Here is a 24,226-nt window from a genome sequence, read left to right on the forward strand (position 1 = left end):
AGAAACATTTAGGAATGGGTTTGAGGGTGAAACAATGGATTATTATTACTTGCATGCCCTGTTTTTTTATGTCAGGTTTCCGGTGACCCACTTCTTCTCATACACCGCAAACAGTATTAGCTGTCTTTCAAATTAGCCCAATAACACTGCCCTCTCTCAACCACTAGCATTCACACACATACCCCCCCCCCCCCCCCCTCACACACACACACACACACACACACACACACACACACACACACACACACACACACACACACACCTATTCTTTTCAGCACAGTGGCAGGAAGTTGTCCAGTTGTCCACATATCCGCAGTGCTTCTGAAAAAGAATGAGTGGGGCAGAACTGATGTGTCTGCTGCTGCTGGAGGGGAGGGGAGGGGGGGGGGTGGAGCGGGGGGGGGGGGGGGGGGGGGGTTACTGCTCGCTCCCAACGTTCACACGGTTCCTCTGTGACTCCAACCCCTTCTGACTGACCCGAGAGAAGAGAAGACCGACTCTGGTAGGCAGAGCGTCCAGTCTCATCGCTGCTCCCATCGCAGAGCAGAGGCCAGACACCATTACCACCCACGCAAAGGACCTGCCTCCACCACTCTGATCCCGGGAAGAACCCTAGCGTGTTTGGGCCGAGGGGGGAGAGCGTCAGGAACATTAGTCTGCCTTCCGTGGCGATATGCAGTTGCCTGGGAGGGTGGCCCTACTGCTGTCCTGCTGGATCACTCTGGGACTAGGTGAGTCACACTCTGGTTTCCTCTGATTCTGCCTGAAAAGAGACCCAGTTGCTAAGGGGGCCACTCGAAAACATCTGAAGGGTTGAATGACATTTTTAGGTTAAAGGGTTGAGTCTGAGGATTGCGGAAAGATTGCACCATCGTTTACACATACAGATATCATTTTTTGGGATTATTTACAGTTGTAATAGTAGTCATAATGTGTCATTTCTGAAGTTACCTGTGTTATATATGTCATAATATGTGCTGTGGAAATGATAAGAACAGAAAATAAAGGAACCACACGAATTTGAAGTGACAAACTACCCCTCAAGAGAATTGACATCATTTGGTAGTTTTCCAATATTTATAAAAGTGTTTTCATAAACAGACATTCCCTTTATTGTCAAGTTTTGTGATTAGGGTTGATTGTATTAAAAAGTAAGTCTAAAACAGCAAAGAGTCGGTCAGTTTTTTTAACTTGACTGAAATCTACATCAGCGGTCTCACTGTGATCCAGTATTTTGGGATCATGTGTTCTCTGCTCCACAGGGTTGGATTGTTCCATTGTTTAATCTCCGTCTCTGTGTTGCGTCTTCATTGTCCACCACACACCTGCCAAGTCCATTGTCCCTCTCCATTACATTCCCCATCGCCACGGTTACAACCCTCCACCTTTATCCACTCCCAAACCACTCCATTTCCTGTTTCTATTCGCCTCTCCTGGAAACTTCCTGTTTGTGTCAGGCCCCCTATTTCCCGTTTCCTGTGCGGTTCATGCCAAGGGCACACCTTTCAATGCCTGAACAGTGTTTTGCTTTTCTCTAATGGATGATTTGATTTACTCTGTATACACAGCGCTATTCATAAATGCAGGGGTGCTGAGAGGTCCCGTCAGCCATGTTTCCGAAATCTTTCTTTTCATTCAATTTACACACAAAACCCCTCTGAACACATAATGCTATGAAAACATCCATATAGATAAAACAAAGAATTCAATAGTTGAAAAAAAAATGGGTTAAACTTAATGCAACACTGTTCATTGTTTCATAATGGCAGAGATGAATTGTCCCAGATTTGTTTCCCATGAAAAGATGAATTCAAATCAAATAAAAGCTACCGACAACAATGCAATTGGAATGAATCATCTCTCCTTTCTCCCCCTGTGAAAGCTCATCTCTCTCCATCTCTCCCCCGTAAAAGTTCATCTCTCTCTCTATCTCTCTCCATCTCTCTTTCCTCCCCCTGTGAAGGCTCATCTCTCTCCATCTCTCCCCCTGTGAAAGCTCATCTCTCTCCATCTCTCCATCTCTCCTTTCTCCCCCTGTGAAAGCTCACCTCTCTCCATCTCTCCCCCGTAAAAGTTCATCTCTCTCTCTATCTCTCTCCATCTCTCTTTCCTCCCCCTGTGAAGGCTCATCTCTCTCCATCTGTCCCCCTGTGAAAGCTCATCTCTCTCCATCTCTCCATCTCTCCTTTCTCCCCCTGTGAAAGCTCATCTCTCTCCATCTCTCCATCTCTCCTTTCTCCCCCTGTGAAAGCTCATCTCTCTCCATCTCTCCCCCGTAAAAGTTCATCTCTCTCTCTATCTCTCTCCATCTCTCTTTCCTCCCCCTGTGAAGGCTCATCTCTCTCCATCTGTCCCCCTGTGAAAGCTCATCTCTCTCCATCTCTCCATCTCTCCTTTCTCCCCCTGTGAAAGCTCATCTCTCTCCATCTCTCCCCCGTAAAAGTTCATCTCTCTCTCTATCTCTCTCCATCTCTCTTTCCTCCCCCTGTGAAGGCTCATCTCTCTCCATCTGTCCCCCTGTGAAAGCTCATATCTCTCCATCTCTCCTTTCTCCTCCTGTGAAGGCTCATCTCTCTCCATCTCTCCTTTCTCCCCCTGTGGAGGCTCATCACTCTCTATCTCTCCTTTCTCCCCCTGTGAAGGCTCATCTCTCTCCATCTCTCCATTCTCCCTCCTGTGAAGGCTCATCGCTCTCCATCTCTCCATTCTCCCCCTGTGAAGGCTCATCACTCTCTATCTCTCTCCATCTTTCTCCATCTCTCTCCATCTCTTCCTTTCTCCTCCTGTGAAGGCTCATCTCTCCATCTCTCTTTCCTCCCCGTGAAGGCTCATCTCTCTCCATCTCTCTTTCCTCCCCCTGTGAAGGCTCATATCTCTCCATCTCTTCCTTTCTCCCCCTGTTTAGGTTCATCTCTCCCCATCTCTCCATTCTCCCTCCTGTGAAGGCTCATCTCTCCCCATCTCTCCCCCTGTGAAAACTCATCTCTCTCCATTCTCCCTCCTGTGAAGGCTCATCTCTCTCCAACTCTCCTTTCTCCCTCTGTGAAGGCTCATCTCCCGGTGACCCCTGGGCCCTGTGTAAGGTAAAATCCTGTGAAGGCAAATTTGCAAATGGAGTGTGTGACAAGGACTGTGCTGAACCGGAGTGTCTGAGGGACGGCTTTGACTGCATCAAAGACAAAGGCCCCTGCAAGTAAGACCCTTCTTTTGTATGTAGCAACATTAATCACTAATTATGTGTATCTCTAGTGCAGAATTCAGAGCAAATTACAATTAACACAGATATCAGGTGACAGAATACAATTGAAATAAAAACAGGTACACATCCCTACACTTTGTGCATCACTACCGATAGAGTGGCCATATTGCCTACTGTTAATTGTTCTTCTCAAGGTTTCATCCTGTAAACAGGTCCTCTCACCTTTGTGCTTGCTCCAGGCGGGTTCAGGACCTGAGCTCTGTAAATCACCTTTAGACAGTTTTATTATTTTGGTGCTATGTAAAGAAAATTGAATTGTATATCTTGCATGATCTTTTTATATCTAAGTAGTTCCTCAGTCTGAATAGTTTATCGCTGAAAACACCTCATTCAGCCTCTTCATGACCCTGTTTTCCTTTTTGACTGACTTGCCATTTCTCTTTCTCTCTCTTTTTCAGTCCCGGCCATATTGAGTACTGCAAGGACCACTATGACAACAATCATTGTGAACAGGGCTGCAACAGCGCCCCCTGTGGTTGGGACGGGAGTGACTGTCACCACGACCCAATCTGGGCCAAGGGCTCATTGATCCTCCAGACCAGCATCCCCTTCGCACCGGGACCCTTTCAGAACAACTCCCTCCTGTGGACGCTGAGCACCCTGTTAAGGACCACGGTGAAGCTGAGAGACAGGGCTCCGTTCCAGCCCAGCAGTGACCTCCACAGGCTCCTGCCCCAGCAGCTGGCCGACCTGCTGAAACCCACAGCACCTGTCAGCAGAGGGGGGTGAGCTGCGTGTTTACTTTCAGACTGCTGTCACTCATCACGTGCAAACTAACTGCAGGGATGGGTGGCATGAGAAGGCCTCATATTTCAATGGGTGGAGAAGCTCTGGGGTACTTCAGAGAAAAAGGAGGCATTGGGTTCTTTATTTAAGCACAAACATGGCCTTCTTTCGGATCATTTCCATTTCTTTTCACGTGGGCTGAGTTTCTTCTGTTCTGTTTTAACGGTAGTTCTGTGTGTTGCTTTGCTGACGTGACGTGCAAGAGATTTTAATTGCTTTTGGATCTAGTCAAGCCTACTGAGTTTTGGGACCATTGTGTCATTAATGCTATGACTCCCAGCTGAGATTGTTTCCATTAACATTAACATCAACTTCAAATGAAACATTGTCACCAGTTGAAAAACCAAGTTATTTCAAATGAAACATTGTCACCAGTTGAAAAACCAAGTTATTTCAAATGAAACATTGTCACCAGTGCTGTTGATACAGTTGTAAAAAACAGTTATACAAAATGAAGTGCCAAATTTGTCTTTGGACCATGGAGGAGTTGTTATTATACCTATATATTATATAGCTCTCTAACTCTTCACTTGTCGTGTCCCTGCCTCACATTCCCCCAGCTCACTGTTGTTCCTGCAAGTGGATAACAAGCCGTGCTTCCAGCAGCAGGAGTCCTCCTGCTTCCCCTCCGCCCCTGGAGCGGCCCGCTTCCTCCGGGCCAGGATGGCACCGGGTCGCCCTCCCAGCGCCAGGCTGGAGGCCGTCATCCAGGTGCGAGGAGTCATGGAGGAGCTAGGGGACCGGAGTGAGGAAAGAGTGGAGATAAAACCTGACGGAAAACAGGGGGAGAAAACAGATGGTACGTCCCAAATTCAGTTCCACTGAACTAGATGCAGTGATTGTTTTTAAACACAACCGGGCCTCACTTCTGAACATCCACAGTGCTTATTTTCCCCACACCCTTTCCTGATGAAATGAGTTTTTGTCCGTGCTTTTTTTCATGTTTTTGCGAACAGGATGAACAAATTTGGCCTAATGAACAAAATGACAAATGTATCTCATCACCACATCAATCCTAAATTCCAATCTTTCACTGTGTCGTTAATGCATTCAGACCCTTTCACCAGCTTGTTATCTCTATACAATTACAAGTAAACATGACATAATTAGGCACTCTGAGATTATTTTGAATGAAAAGTGCGTTAAAAATAAAATGAATTATTATTTGTTATTATAATTTAAGCATTACACATCAAGGATCTAAAGATCTAACAAAGTAAATGTACGTCACCTTCCACCCAGGGCCACGTGCGTGGCTGTGGCCGGTGGTTGGGGTGGCGGTGAGCCTGGGTCTGGCGTCGCTGGTGGCGGTGGTGCTGGCGGTGGTGTGGCTGCGGAGGAGGAGAGGGAGGGCGGAGGAGAGGGAGCGGGCGCGGCACGGGTCCACCGCCGCCGGCAACAACAACGGCAGCAAGGCCTGGATCGAGACGGCCAACCACAGAGAAGAGCGCGGGAAAGGGAGGAGGGAGAAGGAGAACGAAAAGGAGAAGAATGGCCTGAAGAAAAAAAAGAAAGGGAAGGAGACGGGGAAGAGACGAAGAGAGCCGTTGGGGGAGGACGCCATTAGGCTACGGTCAGTAAACCTGTTCCATAGAGGAAGTTGAAATAACTTGGTAGACGGAGTAGAAAATAGCTCCTTTAAAAAAAGCCTTGAACTTCCTAATCATCCTCTTGAGTAATACTTTGAGACGGTCTCAAGTAAACTCTACGGGTTAACCTTTAACCTCTACGCTGGTTTCAGGCCCCTGCGGAAGGACCTGGATATAGGAAGTGACACGGACATGACCCAGAGTTCCATGGAGGACGTCAGGTACTCTGCCATCTGTGACCACCGGACGCCTGAGCAGAAGAACTTCCGGCCTCCCGCCAACCACCCTCAAACACAGATGCAGAGTAGGTAGTCAAAGAATTGAATTTAGTACTGTAACTATACTTTAATCCTATTTGTGGCATTACATTCAGTGCTATTTAAGGTCAAGGGAAAGACTATATTGCTTAAAGGTTTGTTTTGTATTCCATTATAGCTCCCCCTAGAGGCTGGGAAAGAAACACAACCCCTTCACATCAAAGGGCACAAACACCAACCAATGTGGGTGACCACGTAATAGGATATAGCTTATGAATAATCACTTGATAAACACATAATAACTTGTATATATATTTATTCATATAAGATACTGCTCATGATGACCACAATAATGATAATGATGATTCTGTAAATAAATGTACAGGGTCTTGGATGTTATGTGGTTATATTGCAAATTGTAAATATGCAGTTTGGTACCACTTGTAATGGGTGTTTGTGTCAACAGTCTGCCCCGGTTCAGTGGTGTGGTCCTGATGGGTCGGTAGTTCTGATCCGTGCTGTGCGGAGTGGGCTGGACCGAGTTGTTCTGGAGCTACTCAGGGCAGGAGTGCCGGTCAACAACACTGACCACACTGGTATTAACCTTTCTAAGCATCTCTACCATCAGACTGAAATACCTGTTGGCTTTATTCCTGACTTGAGATAAAGCAGTTATGGGATTCTTTGCTATATGAGTTAGAGAGAAGATTTAGAGTTTTACACATTTACAGTTACAAAGGCCTCTACCAATAGTTATATGAGCGAAGGGGAAAAGCTGAATGATCTTATCCCACCCCCTTTCTGATAGTGCATTTATAACTTACAATAAACCAGTTCTTAAGTGTGTGCAGTGTAGTCATATGACTTGTTTATCAAGTGGGAGTGCTCTGTATCTGCAGCATAGGTAGAAAAGCATGATGTCATTGTGTGCAGTTGGGGAGTTAACCTGCATAATGTTGTTCTACCTATCTGGTTCCCTCTCTCTTTTCCCTTCTCATCCCATCCCCCTCTCTCTCTTCTCTTTCCTCCCATCCCCTCTCCTCTCTCTCTATTTCCATCTCCCCCCGGTGAACTCCCCACTGCTGCCCTCCCATCCCTCTCTCTCTCCCTCTCTCTTTCCCGCCACTGCTGCCCTCCCATCCCACTCTCTCTCTCTCTCCCTTTCTCTCACTCCATCTCCCTCTCCCGCCGGTGAACTCCCAACTGTCTCTCTCTCCTTCTCTCCCTCTGTCTCCTTCTCTCCCTCTCCCTCTCCTTCTCTCCCTCTCCCGCCGGTGACCTCCCCACTGCTGCCCTCCCATCCCTCTCTCTCTCTCTCTCCTTCTCTCTCTCTCCCCCTCTCTCTCTCTCTCTCTCTCGCCGGTGACCTCCCCACTGCTGCCCACCCTTTCCTGCTCTCTCAGCACCCTTGATCCCCAACTCCGATGTGGAACAGACTTAATATGCTGTGGCGCCCAGCGGATGAGAATGTGCTGCTTTAACTTTCTCTCTGTTTCTCTCCCTTTTCCTCTATCACTCTCTCGCAAAACATCCCCACCTGCACCCCAAACTACCTCCACTCACCCCCCCCCCCCCCCACCCCAACTGGCTCCACTTGTCCACATGGTCCTGGCACACTCTCTCTGCTTTGTATATATTTTGGCCCCTTTTGATTCAATCGTGATGCCTCCTCCCCTCTATAATGGATTCCATTCTCCTTTACCTGACCTCCCTCCGCCCTTAACCCCCCCCCCCCTCTGTCTGCCAGGGAGATCGGCCCTCCACTGGGCTTGCACAGTCAACCACCTCTCCTTGGCTCGAACTCTCATTCGCTACGGTTCGGTGGTGGACCTCCAAGATAACAAGGTACCAGCTTTGGTGTTTTTTTCTTAAGATATTCAGTCTAAACCAGTGGTTCTTAACCTTATTGGAGGTACTGAACCCTGCAAGCTTCATCAGTGCATTCGCCGAACCCTTCGTAATTTGAAAAATAAAATAAAATAATTTCTTCAAAACGTAGGTATGTATAAAAACGCCCCGACATTGCTAGTGTGAACCGGGCTATACTCTGTGTGTCTTGACCCCTGCCGAACCCCTGAAAGTGACTCAACGAACCCCTGGGGTTCGATCGAACCCAGGTTAAGAACCACTGGTCTAAACTGAAGTCATATTGGGGAGATGAGCTTTGGGTCAGGGAGTCTCCAATGCATTTATTAACAGTAATCATCGTGTGGAACAGCGGGTGGATTACGAGGGCAATAAACACGCGTCATTTCCTTTCCTCCTCTTCCTCTGGCAGGGCGAGACAGCTCTCTTCCTCTCCTCACTCCACGGTTGCTATGACACCGCCAGATTCCTGCTCCTCAACGGCGCCAATCAGGAGCTGTGCGACTGCCGGGCTCGGCGCCCGCTGGACGTGGCGCGAGACGGCATGCACCACCACGTGCTGGAGCTGCTGCTGGCACACAGGGTGCCCAGAGGGCCCGTGCCCGTGGACCCGGCCTGTGAGGTGCTGTGGGACGACCGGGGCTACCTGCACTCCCCCTGGGCCGCAGCTCCAAGTCTCCCAGGCAGGAGTGCATCATTTTCAGGAGCCATGACCCCTAGAGGGCTGTCCTCGCCTCCGCCAAGGTAACTTGGAGCAGTCTGCTACATCATGTGTCAATGTTGTTCGCTAAACTATGCATTATCACTAGAATTGAGTAATTTAATTGCATTGATTTGTTTATTTACATGGCCTAGTATACTTCTAGGACATGGTTGCCACTACTAAAAACAAACGTTATCAAAATGGTCATTTCTGATCATTCGCAGCCTTTCCTTGATTTTATTACTCTTGCGATCTATATAATGTATAGTTTGAAAAGTACGATACCGTCACTCAACATTAGGGGTGGGAATCTCTTGGCACCTCACGATTCGATTCGAAATCGATTCAGAGGTCAACGATTCGATTTAAAATCGATTATCGATTATCGATTTAAAATCGATTTTGTAATTTAAAAAAAAATTTTTTTTTTTTTTTTTTTTTTTTACACATCCATTTTATGTTGAAATGCAAGCTGCATCGACTATTGCATTGCTCATAGAAAGTCAAAATTGTGACCATTAAAAGCTTTTACTCTAATAAAGCAAATAGCGAAGGTAATTCATCTGTTGATTTTCTTCAATTTAGACTCTGAGTTGCAAACTCAAATGATTCAATAGTCAAAATGCATCGATAATCGTTTTATCGGTTTCGAATTGATATTCGATAATCAATCGATAATTGCATTTCAACATGAAATGGATGTGTAAAAAAAACGATTATCAATTTTAAACCGATAAAACGATTATCAATCCATTTCGACTTTTAAAACATTTGAGTTTGCTACTTAGAGTCTTTGCTACACTTCCTACTTTGTGTTTGATAATTAAAGAAAATCAACAGATGAATTACCTTCTCTATTTTTTATGAGAGAAAAAGCTTTTCCTTGTCACAATTTTGACTTTCTATGAACAATCCAATAATCGATGCAGCTTGCATTTCAACATAAAATGGATGTGTAAAAAAAAAAAAAAAAAAAAAAAAATATTTTTTTTTTTTTTTTTTTAAATTACAAAATCGATTATGAACTTTTCTGAATCGAGACAGAATCGTTTTAGAGAGAATCGATTAAAATCGAATAATCGATTTTTTCCCCCACCCCTACTCAACATACTATATTCTTTTCTTCCTCTTTAATAGTGATTGGTCAATGGTTGCCAGGCAATGCCCATCTCCTCAAAACTGGCGCCCATCAGTCAACCAATCGACAACAGCACTGGTCACGCCCAGAATCCTTGGTCATCCATCCAGGCCAATCAGCACACTGCAGGAAGTGACCTCAGAGGCAGAGGAGGAAGAGAGGGAAGCAGCCCGTCAGGTTCCTCGGGCAGTAACGCCTCACTTCCTGTCCCCACAGCCTGCACCCCGACAGCGCTCCTTCTCTTGTACCCAGCCTGCTTTGCAGCGACGCTCCAGCGGCAGGCTAGCAGAGCTGACGCTACATGTCCCTTTGCCCACAGAGAAAGCAGCCAATGAGCATCTCGAAAGAGTGATTTCCCCGCCTCCTAAAGAAGCTCCCAGCCAATTAGAAAGTAAAGCAAACATCCATATCCCCCCCAAACCTCAGATGGATCCTGAGAGAGAAATCAGCTCAAAGAACTGCAACCAAAAGAGCGAAAAGGCCAATAATGAAATGGTCATTTCCTCTCAGTCTGTCTTCTAAATGATCCATATATACATATTGAGTTGTACAAATTATCTCCAGCTTAGAAATATTTGATGTATTCTCCATTTTGTCACAATGTTATGTCAAGGATTCTTCTGTTATTAAAGTGCTTTATAATGCGTAACAGCACTCTGAATGCCGCCATCAAAACATTATTGAACTGTATTTTTCTTCAAACTTTATTTTTAGCTATTTCCAGTAACAGCAGAACCTATTTGATAAAGCACATCTGGTCCATTTCTTGATACCAACAGGTGGTGGAAAAGGTTTATGGTTCCAAGTTATTGAGAGAATCTCAGGCGGAACCACTCTGGGGCTGGAAAAAGCTATTTTTAACCATGACAGGTGCTGGCCCTGTGCAAGCCTGACCAATCTGCTGTGCGAATGAACCACGGTCATAAAAGCCAGCTCCATTCACACCGGGTTTCTGAATGTGTATACAGACAGTCTTTATTGTAAAAGAGGTAGAGAATACAGGTGTTTCACTGTACAGAAAAAAAGACAGCACTGTTGATATACTCATTCAAACCATGAATAGAGACAGCAAACACACCTCATTCAGATAATAGATACACACACAAGCCCAGTAAAAAAAAAGAGGAAAACAAAATACACAAACACAAACACACACACACACACACACACACACACACTCACACTCACACTCACACACAGAAAAACACAATCTTTGGATAATCTCTATTGCCCCCCCCTTCACCCAAGTCAATTCACTTCTATCAGAGCTTTTAAGAAACAAAAAGATAATAGCAATGATAACGATAATAATAATAATAATAACAATAATAAAATAGTATTCATGAAAACAGTTGTGATGCCATTTCCTCCCCTTCCTACAAGCATTCAGACACTGCACTAACTAGTGGAGATAAGTGTTATAGTGGAGAGAAAAATATCCCATGATCCTCTTTGTCTTCCTCTCTAGCTCCCTTTCTCTTATACAGGAGAGCTGCACACTCAACCAGACACACAGACACACAGACAGACAGACAGACACACACACACACACACACACACACACACACACACACACACACTATCTCTCTCTCACACACAACAACTCTCTCGCTCTCACACACACACACACACACACACACACACACACACACACACACACACACACACACACACACACACAAACCCTCTCTCTTGCACACACACACACATAGTGAAGAAGCACGTTAACTGACTAGAGAAATAAGGTGAAAACTGTGATGTGAGGGAACGGGAGGGGGGTGTGGTGGAGGGGGGGGGGGGGGGGGGTGGAGGATAAAGAGTGACCATCATTCGTTCTGTCTAGTCGCCGTCATCGTCGGTCAGGTGTGTGTGTGTCGACCGACGCCTGGCAGGCATGTTCGGAGAGCGTCCGCTCCGTCAGTCGGAGTTGTCCGAGTGGTCACTGACGGGTGGGGTGGCCGACGGCGGAGTGTTCTGATCCTGCCAGGTTCCTCCGTTAGTCTGTGAGGGAGAGGACGGGACATGATGATGGACGTAAGGCTGGCATACACACTTACCACGCAACGCATCTGAGCTCCACACGGTGATCAGCGATCACTATGATCAGCGGTCACTATGATCAGCGGTCACTATGATCAGTGTGTGTGGACCACAAAGGCCTCATTGATTTGAAACTATGGCCTTTACCTAAGAGTTGAACATCCTTGACAAGCATTAAGTAGACCCAACCTCAACAACAGATTTGAAGAATGTATTCATATGATCTTCATTTACTGGCACCTTTTAACCCTCTCTCTCTTTAGATTGAGTATTTCTTCATAACAGTACCGTAAGGCTCTTTGGATAAAAGCATTTGCTTAAAGATCAACGCCTGTCGTATGCAATGTAGATCTCCAATCAGCGATCATTTATTTTTACCACCCCCTTACTAATGATCATATTAGCCGCAAGATGCATCTCCTCAAGATGCAGACATCTCTGAGCATTTGGCCACAAACTGGGGGAAAGGTAGTGCCCAACTGTTATGTTCACTTCAATATTATGGATAATACATGTTATGGGCCTTATGCTGCCTGTAATATTATGGATAATACATGTTATGGGCCTTATGCTGCCTGTAATATTATGGATAATACATGTTATGGGCCTTATGCTGCCTGTAATATTATGGATAATACATGTTATGGGCCTTATGCTGCCTGTAATATTATGGATAATACATGTTATGGGCCTTATGCTGCCTGTAATATTATGGATAATACATGTTATGGGCCTTATGCTGCCTGTAATATTATGGATAATACATGTTATGGGCCTTATGCTGCCTGTGATATTATGGATAATACATGTTATGGGCCTTATGCTGCCTGTGATATTATGGATAATACATGTTATGGGCCTTATGCTGCCTGTGATATTATGGATAATACATGTTATGGGCCTTATGCTGCCTGTAATATTATGGATAATACATGTTATGGGCCTTATGCTGCCTGTTGAGAACTATCTCTGAGGTTGCAGCATGAACAAGACATGTTCCAAATGTACACCAACCAAACACCTGTTCAGCTCGTGATACTTGTCCCTCACAACTAAAGCAGCAGAGTACTTCCATTTCAGTCTCGTGGCTTTAATGGAATCAGCAATACAGAAGAGAAGAGGGTTAGTGTGGGCTGGAAACGCCAGGAAAAAGGTGCCAGAAAAAGCGATCAGTCAATTTGAGTTGGAGCGGGATGGACTGAGGCCAGAGTTTCATGCAGTTAATGGCTTCCTCACCCGACTCTGTCTGGGACTATATAGTCGGTCTGAGAAACACACACACACACGCACACACGACTCTCTCTGGGACTATATAGTCGGTCTGAGAAACGCACACGCACACGCGCACACGCACACGCACACACACACACACACACACACACACACACACACACACACACACACACACACACACACACACACACACACACACACACACACACACACACACACACACGCGACTCTCTCTGGGACTATATAGTCAGTCTGAGAAACACACGCACGCACACACACACACACACACACACACACCTCTCTCTGGGACTATATAGTCGGTCTGAGAAACACACACACACACGCACACACACACACACACACACACACACACACACCTCTCTCTGGGACTATATAGTCGGTCTGAGAAACACACACACACACGCACACACACACACACACACACACGACTCTCTCTGGGACTATATAGTCGGTCTGAGAAACAGGATTGAGATAAAGGGTCCTACCAGAGAGAGAGAGGAAGTTTAGGAAGAGGTGAATGAGAAAACACACACACACACACACACACACACACACACACACACACACACACACACACACACACACACACACACACACACATAGAAACAGAAACATACACACCGAGACTGTGAGGATACACACAATGATGGAAGACAAACAAAAGTACACCCACATCCACACACAATCAAAGTGTGTCAAACACCAGCATACACACACAATGAAGCACCAGTTTATAAAACAGTGAGTTAAACATGCAAGGACCAAACACATAGAAGGACAACACAAACCACGACACTGATCCACAACAGCAGCGACCCACACACACAAAGCACAAACAAACAGCTGCCACGGTGACATGCATTGTGAGGTCACGGGTCACGTGACAGGAGGGGGGGCTGACAGCATGCATGCACTACCTGGGCTCCCAAGTGGTAGGCCGACTGTACGGCTCCGTTCATTGGAGGCACTCCAAGGAAGAGGTCAGCGGACCCCGACAGGGAGAAGGAGCCTGAGCCTGAAAGAGGGAGGGATGAGCAAGAGAGGAGAGCAGACGAGGCCGATAAGCTTACTGACCGCCCTCACCAGCTAGGCACACGCCACTCCTGAATCTCACATACCTGACCATCGTTTCACCCCCTAACCTGACTGCTGCACTTCACATAAGATAGATAGATTGATAGATGGATACTTTATTGATCCCGAGGGAAATAAAGTAATTTAGCAGAACTTAGATCTTTCCACAGCGACAGAAACGCATTCCTGCTCAGCGGAATGAAACTACCCTCCGTCGTTGAAACTACCCTCCGTCGTTGAAACTACCCTCTGTCGTTTGCCCTGAGTCTGAGTCAATGTAAATGGATGTTGCGCATGTGCCCAATGCCCAAAGAAGCTACCCCTGGCGTGGTGTGTGCCAGGCTGCTGGGGGCTCACCGGTGGAGTTGGGGGTGTGCGGCGAGTCCTCGCCCTGCTGGGTGGCCCCAATGGCCGTCTTCATGGCATAGATGTTGGCCTCTTCCTGGAACTTGCCGATGTTCTTCTTATAACGGATCCTCTTGTTGCCAAACCAGTTGGACACCTGTCAGTGGTTTAGATGCCCGGATAGAGAGGTCAGCGTTAAATCAGGCATGGCTCGTCGATGCTGCCGTTCCATAAACAGTTTTGGGGGGGGTGGTTGGGGGAGGGACTGGCGCTCCCTAAATACCTGTGACATGGTGATCCCGCAGGACTTGGCCAGCTCCTCCTTGGCCTCCTCGCTGGGGTATGGGTTGGACAGGTGCGAGTAGAAGTACTCGTTCAGGCCCTCTGTAGCCTGCTTGCTGAAATTACGCCGCTTGCGCCTGGTTAAAGGGAATACAGGCAGCATGACTAACTACCAAAAGGCTCACGCCAAAAGATGTGGCACTTTGGACACATGTGCATGCATTACTGCATACATTTAAGTCTACAACTAAACAGGCTGTACACATCCTCACACACAGGTCCAATCACAATAGTATTGCGGCCAGTGTACCTCTCGGGTTAGGCCGCAGCACGTACCTGGCGTCGAGGAAGCGTGAGCGCAGGATCATGACGGCCTCGCAGGTGCTCTGCTTGAGCTGGGTCTGAATGGCACTGAACTTGCGGTGGATGATGCCAACCATGCGCTCGATCTCGCGGGGAGACACGGGGCGTGTGCGCGACTGCTCCCGCAGCAGGTTCATCACATGGGTGGTGAACTCGTTGCAAGCCTTAACAAATACACAGACACAGACACACACACACACACACACACACACACACACACACACACAAAATATGCATTTTCTGAAATATAAGAAAGTAGTTTCAAAATTGCAATTCTGTAACTAAATACAATACTCTTGGAAGTTTCTTTTTTAAAGGAATCTTTAAGTGTACTTGTATTATATGTGGGTAGGGCAATTACACCATCCAAATCATTACTGAGCCAACAGTTATTCTGTACTGTTCCGTTGACCTGACTGTGATTTGTGCGTGGACAGGTGGACACATACATACCTGCTCGTATTTCTCCATTTCGGTGTGATATATAGTCCGAATCTGACTCAACTTGGTTTTGTAATCAGAGTGTTCCAGTGAACTATCCGGGGACATCCCGCCGCCTGAACTGGTCGCCGCGGATACCGCAGCTGCAGCCCCACCCCCTTTCTCGGGGCCTGCCACACCTTCGGCCAGCAGCATGTTGTCCAATCGGACAAGCTGGGGATCTGGTGGCTCCTCCTCCTGGGCATTGCGCATAGACAAACCTAATGCAAAAAGAATGAGGAATTTTTCAGACAATTTGGCATATATACAGTTTTTAACAAAAAGTCTCTGAAATTGTGTTTTAACTTTGATAGTAGTTCAAACCCTGGGGTATTATCAAACTCTAAGATGAAATAGAATATTATTGTTTTCAAAAATTTAAAATTATGCCTTGACTTTATTTTAGCCTTTCACATGTAATCACCAAGACCCCCTGAAAGATGTTTAAAGTTCACAGCAAATGTTACATAGTTACTGATATTTACTTCAAGGGCCTGACAGTTCCAAAGTGGTATTTATAAGGGTGCAAGACATTAATGATTACATGTTTGTGATTGTGAACAGTTTGCTTGTTACCAAAGTGCATACTACAGATGCACAAAAACATGCACAAAATTAGAAATTGGTAAAACTACTTAAATCTATTAAAGAATTTACTAACTGTAAACTGTTACCAACATACAACACAGTCGTTACACTAACTGACCTAAAAGTACCCTTAAAGCTGTTAAATACCATGTGTGACACTGACATAGATGGTGTCCAAATCTGTTCAGGATCTAGCTTGTAATAGTGGGCCTGTTAATAGTTTATTATTACAATGCAAAGAATAATACCTACCCACCTACAAAGCACAATACATAATCTAGACGGCTGTACAGGTAAATAGACAGGGACAGTCTAAGGATAGATAGTCTACTAGTACCACTTCCCACAACAAGGTATCCACATAGCGCCTGCTTTGTTCCACAAACTTAAGTCACTTAGGCGCTCAGGTTTCAGAATGACCCCAATTATGTCAACTTTAACACACATGAAAAAGTTCGGACATTGCATATTAATATTAAATACATAACTTAACTTCACTTAAAACTTACCAGTTTTTTCTTTTATCTCACATAACACACTGAACAATGCAGGTTTCATTCGATGACAATTCAAAGCATGTTTTCTGTGTTGGGTGGAAGAAAAAAACGGATAACATTAAAGGTTAGCCATGGATCCTGTCCTTAAAAGCGTAACTCAGCATAACGCATTTATTCAGAGATAGAAAAAAAACTTCACTTTAGCACCACATTTCTTTCTAGTATAAAGCCCAACGTTACTTAAGACAATTGTAAATAAAATACCCAAATGCTTTTGTTCTATCTTTTAGCTAGCAACCAAGCTAGCTTCTGGTTGGTTGGCTTGATAGCTTTTATGTGTGCTGTTGTTGACTAAGGTTAGTCATGAAGTTCAAATTCAGACAGTAGTTTGTTTTGAAACGGAATGGGTAATAATAAAATTGAAAGTTACATGTCTGTTAATAAAATGTTGTTATCCAACTCCACTTTAAGAACGACAAAAAAACGAGCCTAACGTCAATGAATTTCACTGGGAATGGGTGCTACAATAGCAGATAAATAAGGCTATCGTTATAAGCTAATGCTAAACCAAATTGCTAACAGCTATTCGTGGATATGGCAAATAAAATGAACCGTCATAAGTTAATAGACAGTCTGGTTATATGCCATAATATGCCTTACCACACCATTTTAGCAAAATAATAATAAGCAGCACTTATCAATACTGTCACAGAATGTTATGAAATGGTGGCAATGGCATCAACTTGAAAACAAAACATTTCGAGCTAACTAGCAGAGGTGTTTAATATGTGTGCTTGCTAACGACACCTGGCTTATTACTGGTGGAATGCTCAACGTCTGGTAGCTGGCTAATTAGCTAGATCGCAGCCACCGTAAGTAGCTCTGGCTAGCCTTAGTTAACTCTTAGCTTACAATCCATGTAAACAATAGCTAACGTTAGTTTCATCACAACTCAAGAACATCACAACAGGACCTACAACTACAATATCATAATCATCAATTTAAGGGCTACCAATTTACCACAAGAAAAAGGTTTGAACTAAGTTTTTTTTGTGGGCTTAACTAGGACCAGCTTTCAAAAACGTTTGTTTTACTAGCCACCACCAGGAGAAAGGCAATGAGCTACAACCTGCTAACGGTGACTAGCAGGCTATCTCCTAAAGTCAGAACTTTTTTGTTCTTATAACGAACTTTATTTTGGGCACAATGCCAGGAGCTGCATTAGCGTTAAGTAGTCCTAGCTAATTACAACATTATGGTGCTTACTTTGCCTGGGCTTCGTCCAAACTTTGGTCAGTAATGGTCATGATTTGTTGCAAAATATCGCCAATATCCCTCCGGCTCTCGTGTCCATTTTCTGATCCTTCGAGGCCTGATTCCCCATCGGACCGGTGCTGAGAGGCTGGGTGAACCGAGTTCATTGGATGCATGCCGGCAGAAGCGTTCAAACCAAGGCCCCGGACTGACATAGGACCATTGCCCGCGATAGGCTGCTGCTGTAACATCCCGAGCGGTACATTAGCTGAACTGTATGTGGTCTTGAGATTACACAATGCACCCTGAAAAAAAAGAGCAACACACAGGGGTCCCCTAGCGATTCACAGAGAGAATGGAGGAAATGTGAGAACCGCATAAATGGAAAATTACCATCGGGATTGCAATATGTATTACATGTTCGCTACATTTTTATCAATTGTTAAGGGACAATTTAGAAATGCAGTGTGGTTGAATTATAAATATAATTTAACAATATTATATATAATGTAACGATTTCCCCCCCTCAATGGGCTACTACTTTTATAAATAATCACTTTCCATAACGTTTTCAATTTCTTTAAAAATGGGATGTTTATTATAGAACAAAAAAACATTTCACATATTTAAACTTGCACCTCATTTCACCCTGCCCAGCTAATACCAGAAGTGTTAAGCATCTTTTAGCCTACTTCTTTGCACAAACTTTGTCTACTTCTCTTTTAGCTGCAAGTCAACAGGAAGTCTGCAAAACCGCAGATTCAGAGTCACACAAACAGCCAGTTTCAACACGCTATTTCGATCCAACAAGCTGGTGCAGATGAAATGCATGCCTTACACAGCCCCCTCAGGCAATACTTCTTCGGGTTTTTTTCTAACAATAGTACCTTTGACAAACACATAAAGAAACTATTTATTTACAATTTACACTCATTCTACTTGTACTCTGCTTAAGAGCATAACGACTGTTTTCCACGAGTTTTGCTACAGATATGGGCCTAGTAAATAGGGGTGGGTCAGGAGAGGAGAGAGGAACAGGAAGAGACTGAACAGACAGAGTGAAGCAGAGCATGTTGCAACTTCATGTCAACTTTCCACTTGTCAAGAGCATTTGTTGAAGCGTTTCTAAGCAGGGAATGAAGTTATGCTGGTCGCAAAGTCTATTCACCTGAGGAGGTGACGTTTATGAAAAGCCACTAAACAAATATATGAAGGCAAAAGCAAACACTGGAATACTTCTGAAGGTAAAGCATTTCCATCTGAAGCGTGGGAATAAGGTACGGACACTGGTAAGGTACACTGCCTGTCATAAATATTTTGGGTGGTAAATGAAAGAGGGAGAGGTGACAGCTTGAGCCTAGCGTAAGTACTTGTTTGTTGTCTTACTGGTTTTTATCCCCTATTTAGTTTGCTGATAAGCTAGATCACTGTGACCTGCCTGTGATTACTACAAGAGAGAAAAATGTTTCTCTGTGCTCAGGAGTCCTGTCTGTACACTGCATAATATACTTTCAGCTTCACTTTAGTGAAGTTTTGTGCTTGTAGAGTGTATTGCTGTGCTGTCACAAGTGATTTAAGATGTTGTGCAATTTAATGAATTATTTCCATCTTATGTGGTCACTGATTACATTGCAAGTAGTATTATATTTATTTAAAATACTGGCTATAAACTGAGAAAAAATTGATTATTTTTATTTTAGAGACATTTATGTTTGGTCTCACTGCAATTCTGTATCTATATTATGGCCTAAAAGGATGGGTAAATTAGTTTTTCTCATACGTTTGAAAAATAAATGCTGATTTACAGAGAAAGCAGTGGATATGGAACTGGATGAGCAAGCTAACGCTACTGGACAGCAGGACGATTTGGAACCTCTCTTCATTATAGAAGAGGGAGACGACTTTGACAGTGTCATGTGCAATAGAACAACCGACAAGGGCCAAGGGACTGTAAAGATAACTGAAGAAGACAATGGAGATACTATCAAAGAAAACAGGCTGCCCGTAGAGGCGCAGCAACCATCAAATGAATGTGAGTCTGCAGATGGGATTGTAAAGAAGACAGCAATGCACAAGGAGGAGAACGAGGGTGAAACAGACGAGAGGAGACAGAAGGAGACCGAGACAAAAGACACTGAGGCTGACGTAGATGTGATCCAGGAACATGAAGCGGCACTGAGGACAGAAGAGCGTGCATCACAGGAACCACTAGCAGAGGGCGAGGGAGAGCCACACACTCAGACTGCTCCCCAAGAGGCAGCGGGGCCTGGAGGAAAAGAGTCAGACGTGACGGCAGGGAGGAACACAAAAATGTTAATGAGACACAAAACATTCCCCAATGCAGAAACACGGGCAAAGTCAAGAGGCCTTTTGAGTCCAGAGGATGCACAGAAAAAGGTATCAGTGGCCATACCAAATTGCCATTTCACAGTCATACATACTGATCCGTAGATCTCGTATTTGTTTCATAATAACATGCAATGGACAGTATTTTTCTGCTTCAAAAGTAGTTCCTACAATTTAGTTTGAATCATTAATAAACGTAACTATCTACCGTTGTCCTGCATTGACATTACCTGTACTCCCCACTGACCTACTACTAGTACATGTAATGTAGATTCATTTTATTTGATTACTATTTTCTGTTTCACCACTTCAGGTCAACAGGCTAAGTTCTGACTTCCCAGACGCTCTTTATGAGCTCCTGGTTAAGATGCAGGATGGAAGAAGACTGCATGACCAGCGCTGCTCTTTCAGACTTGAACCGAGGAGGAGATGCTATTCTGAGCCTGGCACCCCACGTCAAACTAACAAAGGTGCCAATACACAGCACAAAATGCTTCTGCTAAATGATATTCCTTTAAGTAAGCTGAGCCAGTTTTTTTTTTTTTTTAACATTCTTTTTATTGGACTGAGCCAGTTTTAAGTCATGTGTGCGATCACTTGACTATTGCTTAACCACAAAATTCCCTGCGTAGTGGAAACAAAAAATGAATAGTCAGCTTTAAACCATACAAAAATATAATGAACCTAAGTTGAACTTCATAATGTTGAGGCTATTACCTAATCCACTCTCTCCCTTTCACGTCTTCTGCATTCTCCAACAGTCATGTTCTCCTCAATGACGTCCCTGCAGACGGAGGAGTTCTTTGAGCTGGTAGTCACGTCTCAAAGTCGCCGTCTGGACGACCAGAGGGCTGAGGCCGATAGCATTCAGCCGGTCCCCCCACCGGCACAGGAACAGGAACAGGCACAGGCCCCGCCACTAGCCCAGCCACCAGCCCAGCCCAAACCCAGCGAGAGGAAGATGAGTTTTAAGGCCAGTATGAAGAAGAAGGCCGCCCCAGCGCCACGCCCAAAAGAAGAGCTATACAATATGATCCTCACATCCCAAGTAATTGCTGCGATCTTAGTCTGTCAGGAATCTCCCAGTCTTGTGCTACCGGTCCTCAAAGGCACGAGTTCTGTGAAATACAGTCTGGAAACTATTATCAATAATCAACTATTTTTTCTACATTGCAAATTATTTAGCTGTTGGGAGATTGCATAGTTTATGATAAACAGGAACAAAGATAACCAGGATACCAGCCCTGAGAACCCTTTTGATGACACCATTTATCAGTGTATCAGCAGATGCATTTGTTGATTGTGGTGAAAACATGAGTCATTCCATGTAGTTGTCTATGAGAAAGACAACTTTTTCGTGCTTGATCTGATAAAGAGATCTGCCCCCTCTTATCACTGCAAGCTTACATCTGAAAAGCTCTTATAGGATAAAGACAGATCAAGACTTGATGTCATTTTGATCTGCTTTGAGGCATCAAAGTTCTTAAGATAATCAGTGCAGAGAATAAGACATTAATAGATTCTCATTTTATGTAAATACATTACTTATTAATAATCAGTGGAATGCTAATTCATACGATTATTTTTCCCACCAGTCTCAGGGCAGACTGGAGGAGCAGAGGAGTCGAGCTCCAGGCCCGATGGACGATGAGGACTTCTTCTCTCTGCTTCTGAAGGTGCAGGGCGGGAGGATGGACGAGCAGAGGACAGAGCTTCCTGTCGAGGCGGAGTACTAAGGGAAGTACAGGCTGAATGGGCCTATTGTCACATGGAGCCAGACATATTTCAAAAGAAGTCAACATGCTTCTATTTCACAGCTGTCTCCAAATGGCGTTCTTCTCACAAAAAAATGTCACCGTTGGAGTATCGAGACTAGGGTAAATGAGGTAACAATCTGTTTGCGAGCTAAGGACACCTAACAACCACCAGTCCCGTGTATGTAGTTAGGGTCAGGGTATTTTGTACTTTTCTGTCATCAGGAACAATCAAACTTAGGATCAAATGTGTATTAAAGTGGATGATATTACTTTTTAATGAGTGATTGTGTTGTTGGATGCCATCGATGTCTTCAGTCAACAAGATTAATTTCAAGTTATTGAAATCTATACTGTTATTACTAAACTGTTGTTGTCTTACATATGGTGTTGCTACAGTCGGTTGTTAATGTTATTATAATTGTATACCGTGATATTACTGGAATATCCTCACGCTTGATAAGGTTCAACACTGGGACATCTCCTCGACACATGGATAGTGTGAATAGTTACAGTTTAAAGTAAACAATGGGTCCTGTGCAAACACATCATTTGGGATAAATGTCTTTGACATTCTTATAGGGTGGCTGTCCCTGGCTCCTTGATGCAGGGCTGAAGCAGTAACAGTATGTACTATTATGTATATACACTGTAAACCCGAACAAGTTCAGAGAACTCAAAACTTTTGATGTAACCGATTACATAAGAAAATTTGAGTACATATATATATATTTTTTAAGTAAACTTAACTCAAAAATTATACATGAAGGAATGAAAATGTATAATTTTTGAGTTAAGTTTACTTAAAAAAAATAATATATGTACTCAAATTTTCTTATTTCTCAAAAAGTTTTGAGTTCTCTGAACTTGTTCGGGTTTACAGTGTATTAAGATACATTCAAGTTCAGATGTTTCCTTAAACGCTGTTTAGGAGTCCCTACAGATCTGTCAATGGCAGGTGAAGTTGGTGTGTTCAGGTCATCTTCATCTGGCTTTTAAAACAGAGATATGCTGTATTGGGGCTTTCTTAAATCTGGAACATTATTCATATTGTCATGTTGTTACTGTGATAAACGCAAATGTAGCCATAATTGAAAATGCTGTTGTGCTTGCTGTTAGGGGCTGGGGATTGGGAAATAACTTCATTCTGAGAAGTAAATAATAAAGTATTTTATGTTTGTCTTGCAATTGCAGGACGTATGGTTGTAAAGTCCTCAAGTTGAAAATATTAAATTACTTTGAAAAACCTTTATGCATATCCCAAATCATATGATAAATATGTATTCTTTCTTAGGTGCCATGACTATTGACATGGCCTGCAGTAAATAACGGATGGCCCTATTATAAGACCACTAACTATTTTAAGACATCTACCAAATGTATGCAGCCTAAAAAGACCATTGTATTATCTTAAGATCTTGACATAGTTTATAACATTTAAGCTCCAACTTCAGAATATAATATACAGTATACTAAGAGGCCAGGAATCCTATCATACATGCAAAAGGAATTTCTGTTACTGCAGCTTCTCAAGATATGATTTAGAGTTTAGAATAACTTTTCATTCCCCTCCATTTATTGTGACTTATCGTCAATCTAAAAGTTACAGTACTTCTCAACCCTCTTGGTAAACATACATCAGCCCAGCCCAGTCTTCTAGACAGAAGTTATCGCGTGTTAAATCTAAGAGAAAGGGTTGCTTGGCTTTCCCGTCACCTCACTTTAAGAACTAGTCTGGTAGCTGTGTGAATGAGCACAGACGGAGGGAGGTATGAGGACCTTTCTGCACAAGCAAAATTCCTTTCTAATTGACTGTGTCCCTCTTAATAATGTCCCATGGAAACAATTCTACATGAGTAATATTTTGCTGTCATGGCCCTCATGGACCTTAGACATTGTTAGAAAATCTAACCCATAAACAAGCACAAGACTGTAAGGCTATCTCTCTTAGGGGACAAATTATAAATGTAAAGGCAATGATCTAGGATCTGTGAGCTCTGCACAAGTTGCAGCTTAAGTGACACATGGGTTCATCAGAGGGCCATCACTAGTATCGGGCCGTCGGTTGTCAAGGAACGAGAGGACAAAACTGTCCTCATCGGTAAAGATATTTCAATCTGTAAAACAACAAACATGCCCTTTCAAGTATACACATAGTTTTCAGTATCGCTGTCCTGTAGCCTGCATTCAAATAAGTGGGCGCATGTAATGTGGCCTGGGGAATGCCTTCGGGTTATTGGGGACACGCAGTGACTTGTCTTGTTTGCCGTTCGCAGATGTAGTCTGACACTAAAGTTGACATTGCAGACACAGTCAGTATCAGTTACCTTTCCTCTGGAGAACTGCACATG

General features: G+C 44.1%; 3 protein-coding genes across 4 annotated transcripts; 2 read left to right on the forward strand and 1 right to left on the reverse strand.

Moving 5' to 3' along the window:
- Nucleotides 1-552: 552 nt before the first annotated feature.
- Nucleotides 553-10,246, forward strand: notchl (notch receptor, like). Its single transcript, XM_080857899.1, has 11 exons — nucleotides 553-731; nucleotides 3,049-3,193; nucleotides 3,658-3,984; nucleotides 4,606-4,844; nucleotides 5,288-5,618; nucleotides 5,787-5,938; nucleotides 6,070-6,134; nucleotides 6,358-6,487; nucleotides 7,639-7,736; nucleotides 8,170-8,501; nucleotides 9,598-10,246. The coding sequence occupies exons 1-11, from the start codon at nucleotides 674-676 to the stop codon at nucleotides 10,118-10,120; spliced, it is 2,400 nt and encodes a 799-aa protein (XP_080714025.1). The 5' UTR covers nucleotides 553-673; the 3' UTR covers nucleotides 10,121-10,246.
- Nucleotides 10,247-11,404: 1,158 nt separating this feature from the next.
- On the reverse strand, nucleotides 11,405-18,060 carry pbx2 (pre-B-cell leukemia homeobox 2). 2 transcript variants are annotated; one of them, XM_080857906.1, is made up of 8 exons: nucleotides 17,788-18,060; nucleotides 16,534-16,607; nucleotides 15,410-15,657; nucleotides 14,930-15,120; nucleotides 14,595-14,730; nucleotides 14,324-14,468; nucleotides 13,810-13,907; nucleotides 11,405-11,599 (listed from the first exon to the last, which is right to left on the reverse strand). In XM_080857906.1, exons 1-8 carry the CDS (start codon nucleotides 18,024-18,026, stop codon nucleotides 11,516-11,518), a joined length of 1,215 nt encoding a protein of 404 aa, XP_080714032.1. In that variant the 5' UTR covers nucleotides 18,027-18,060; the 3' UTR covers nucleotides 11,405-11,515. The 2 variants fall into 2 exon arrangements, with proteins under 2 accessions (XP_080714032.1, XP_080714033.1); XM_080857907.1 differs by lacking the exon at nucleotides 13,810-13,907.
- Nucleotides 18,061-19,488: 1,428 nt separating this feature from the next.
- gpsm3 (G protein signaling modulator 3) lies at nucleotides 19,489-21,857 on the forward strand (the record flags this gene model as incomplete). The annotated part of the gene is made up of 4 exons (XM_080858082.1): nucleotides 19,489-20,172; nucleotides 20,435-20,591; nucleotides 20,883-21,169; nucleotides 21,717-21,857. The coding sequence occupies exons 1-4, from the start codon at nucleotides 19,597-19,599 to the stop codon at nucleotides 21,855-21,857; spliced, it is 1,161 nt and encodes a 386-aa protein (XP_080714208.1). The 5' UTR covers nucleotides 19,489-19,596.
- Between the last annotated feature and the right edge of the window lie 2,369 nt (nucleotides 21,858-24,226).

This window comes from Sprattus sprattus (genome assembly GCF_963457725.1).
Source record: "Sprattus sprattus genome assembly, chromosome: 19".
Lineage (NCBI taxonomy): Eukaryota > Metazoa > Chordata > Actinopteri > Clupeiformes > Clupeidae > Sprattus > Sprattus sprattus.

Excerpts from the sequence above, each read along its gene's own strand:
- notchl (XM_080857899.1), top strand. The coding sequence starts at position 674 with ATGCAGTTGCCTGGGAGGGTGGCCCTACTGCTGTCCTGCTGGATCACT. Across the intron at positions 5,619-5,786 it reads GAGGACGCCATTAGGCTACG|GCCCCTGCGGAAGGACCTGG; the intron begins GTCAGTAAACCT and ends CGCTGGTTTCAG. Across the intron at positions 8,502-9,597 it reads CTGTCCTCGCCTCCGCCAAG|TGATTGGTCAATGGTTGCCA; the intron begins GTAACTTGGAGC and ends CCTCTTTAATAG.
- pbx2 (XM_080857906.1), bottom strand. The coding sequence starts at position 18,026 with ATGTTACAGCAGCAGCCTATCGCGGGCAATGGTCCTATGTCAGTCCGG. Across the intron at positions 16,608-17,787 it reads TTGGACGAAGCCCAGGCAAA|AAAACATGCTTTGAATTGTC; the intron begins GTAAGCACCATA and ends CACCCAACACAG. Across the intron at positions 13,908-14,323 it reads GCACACCCCCAACTCCACCG|GCTCAGGCTCCTTCTCCCTG; the intron begins GTGAGCCCCCAG and ends TCCCTCTTTCAG.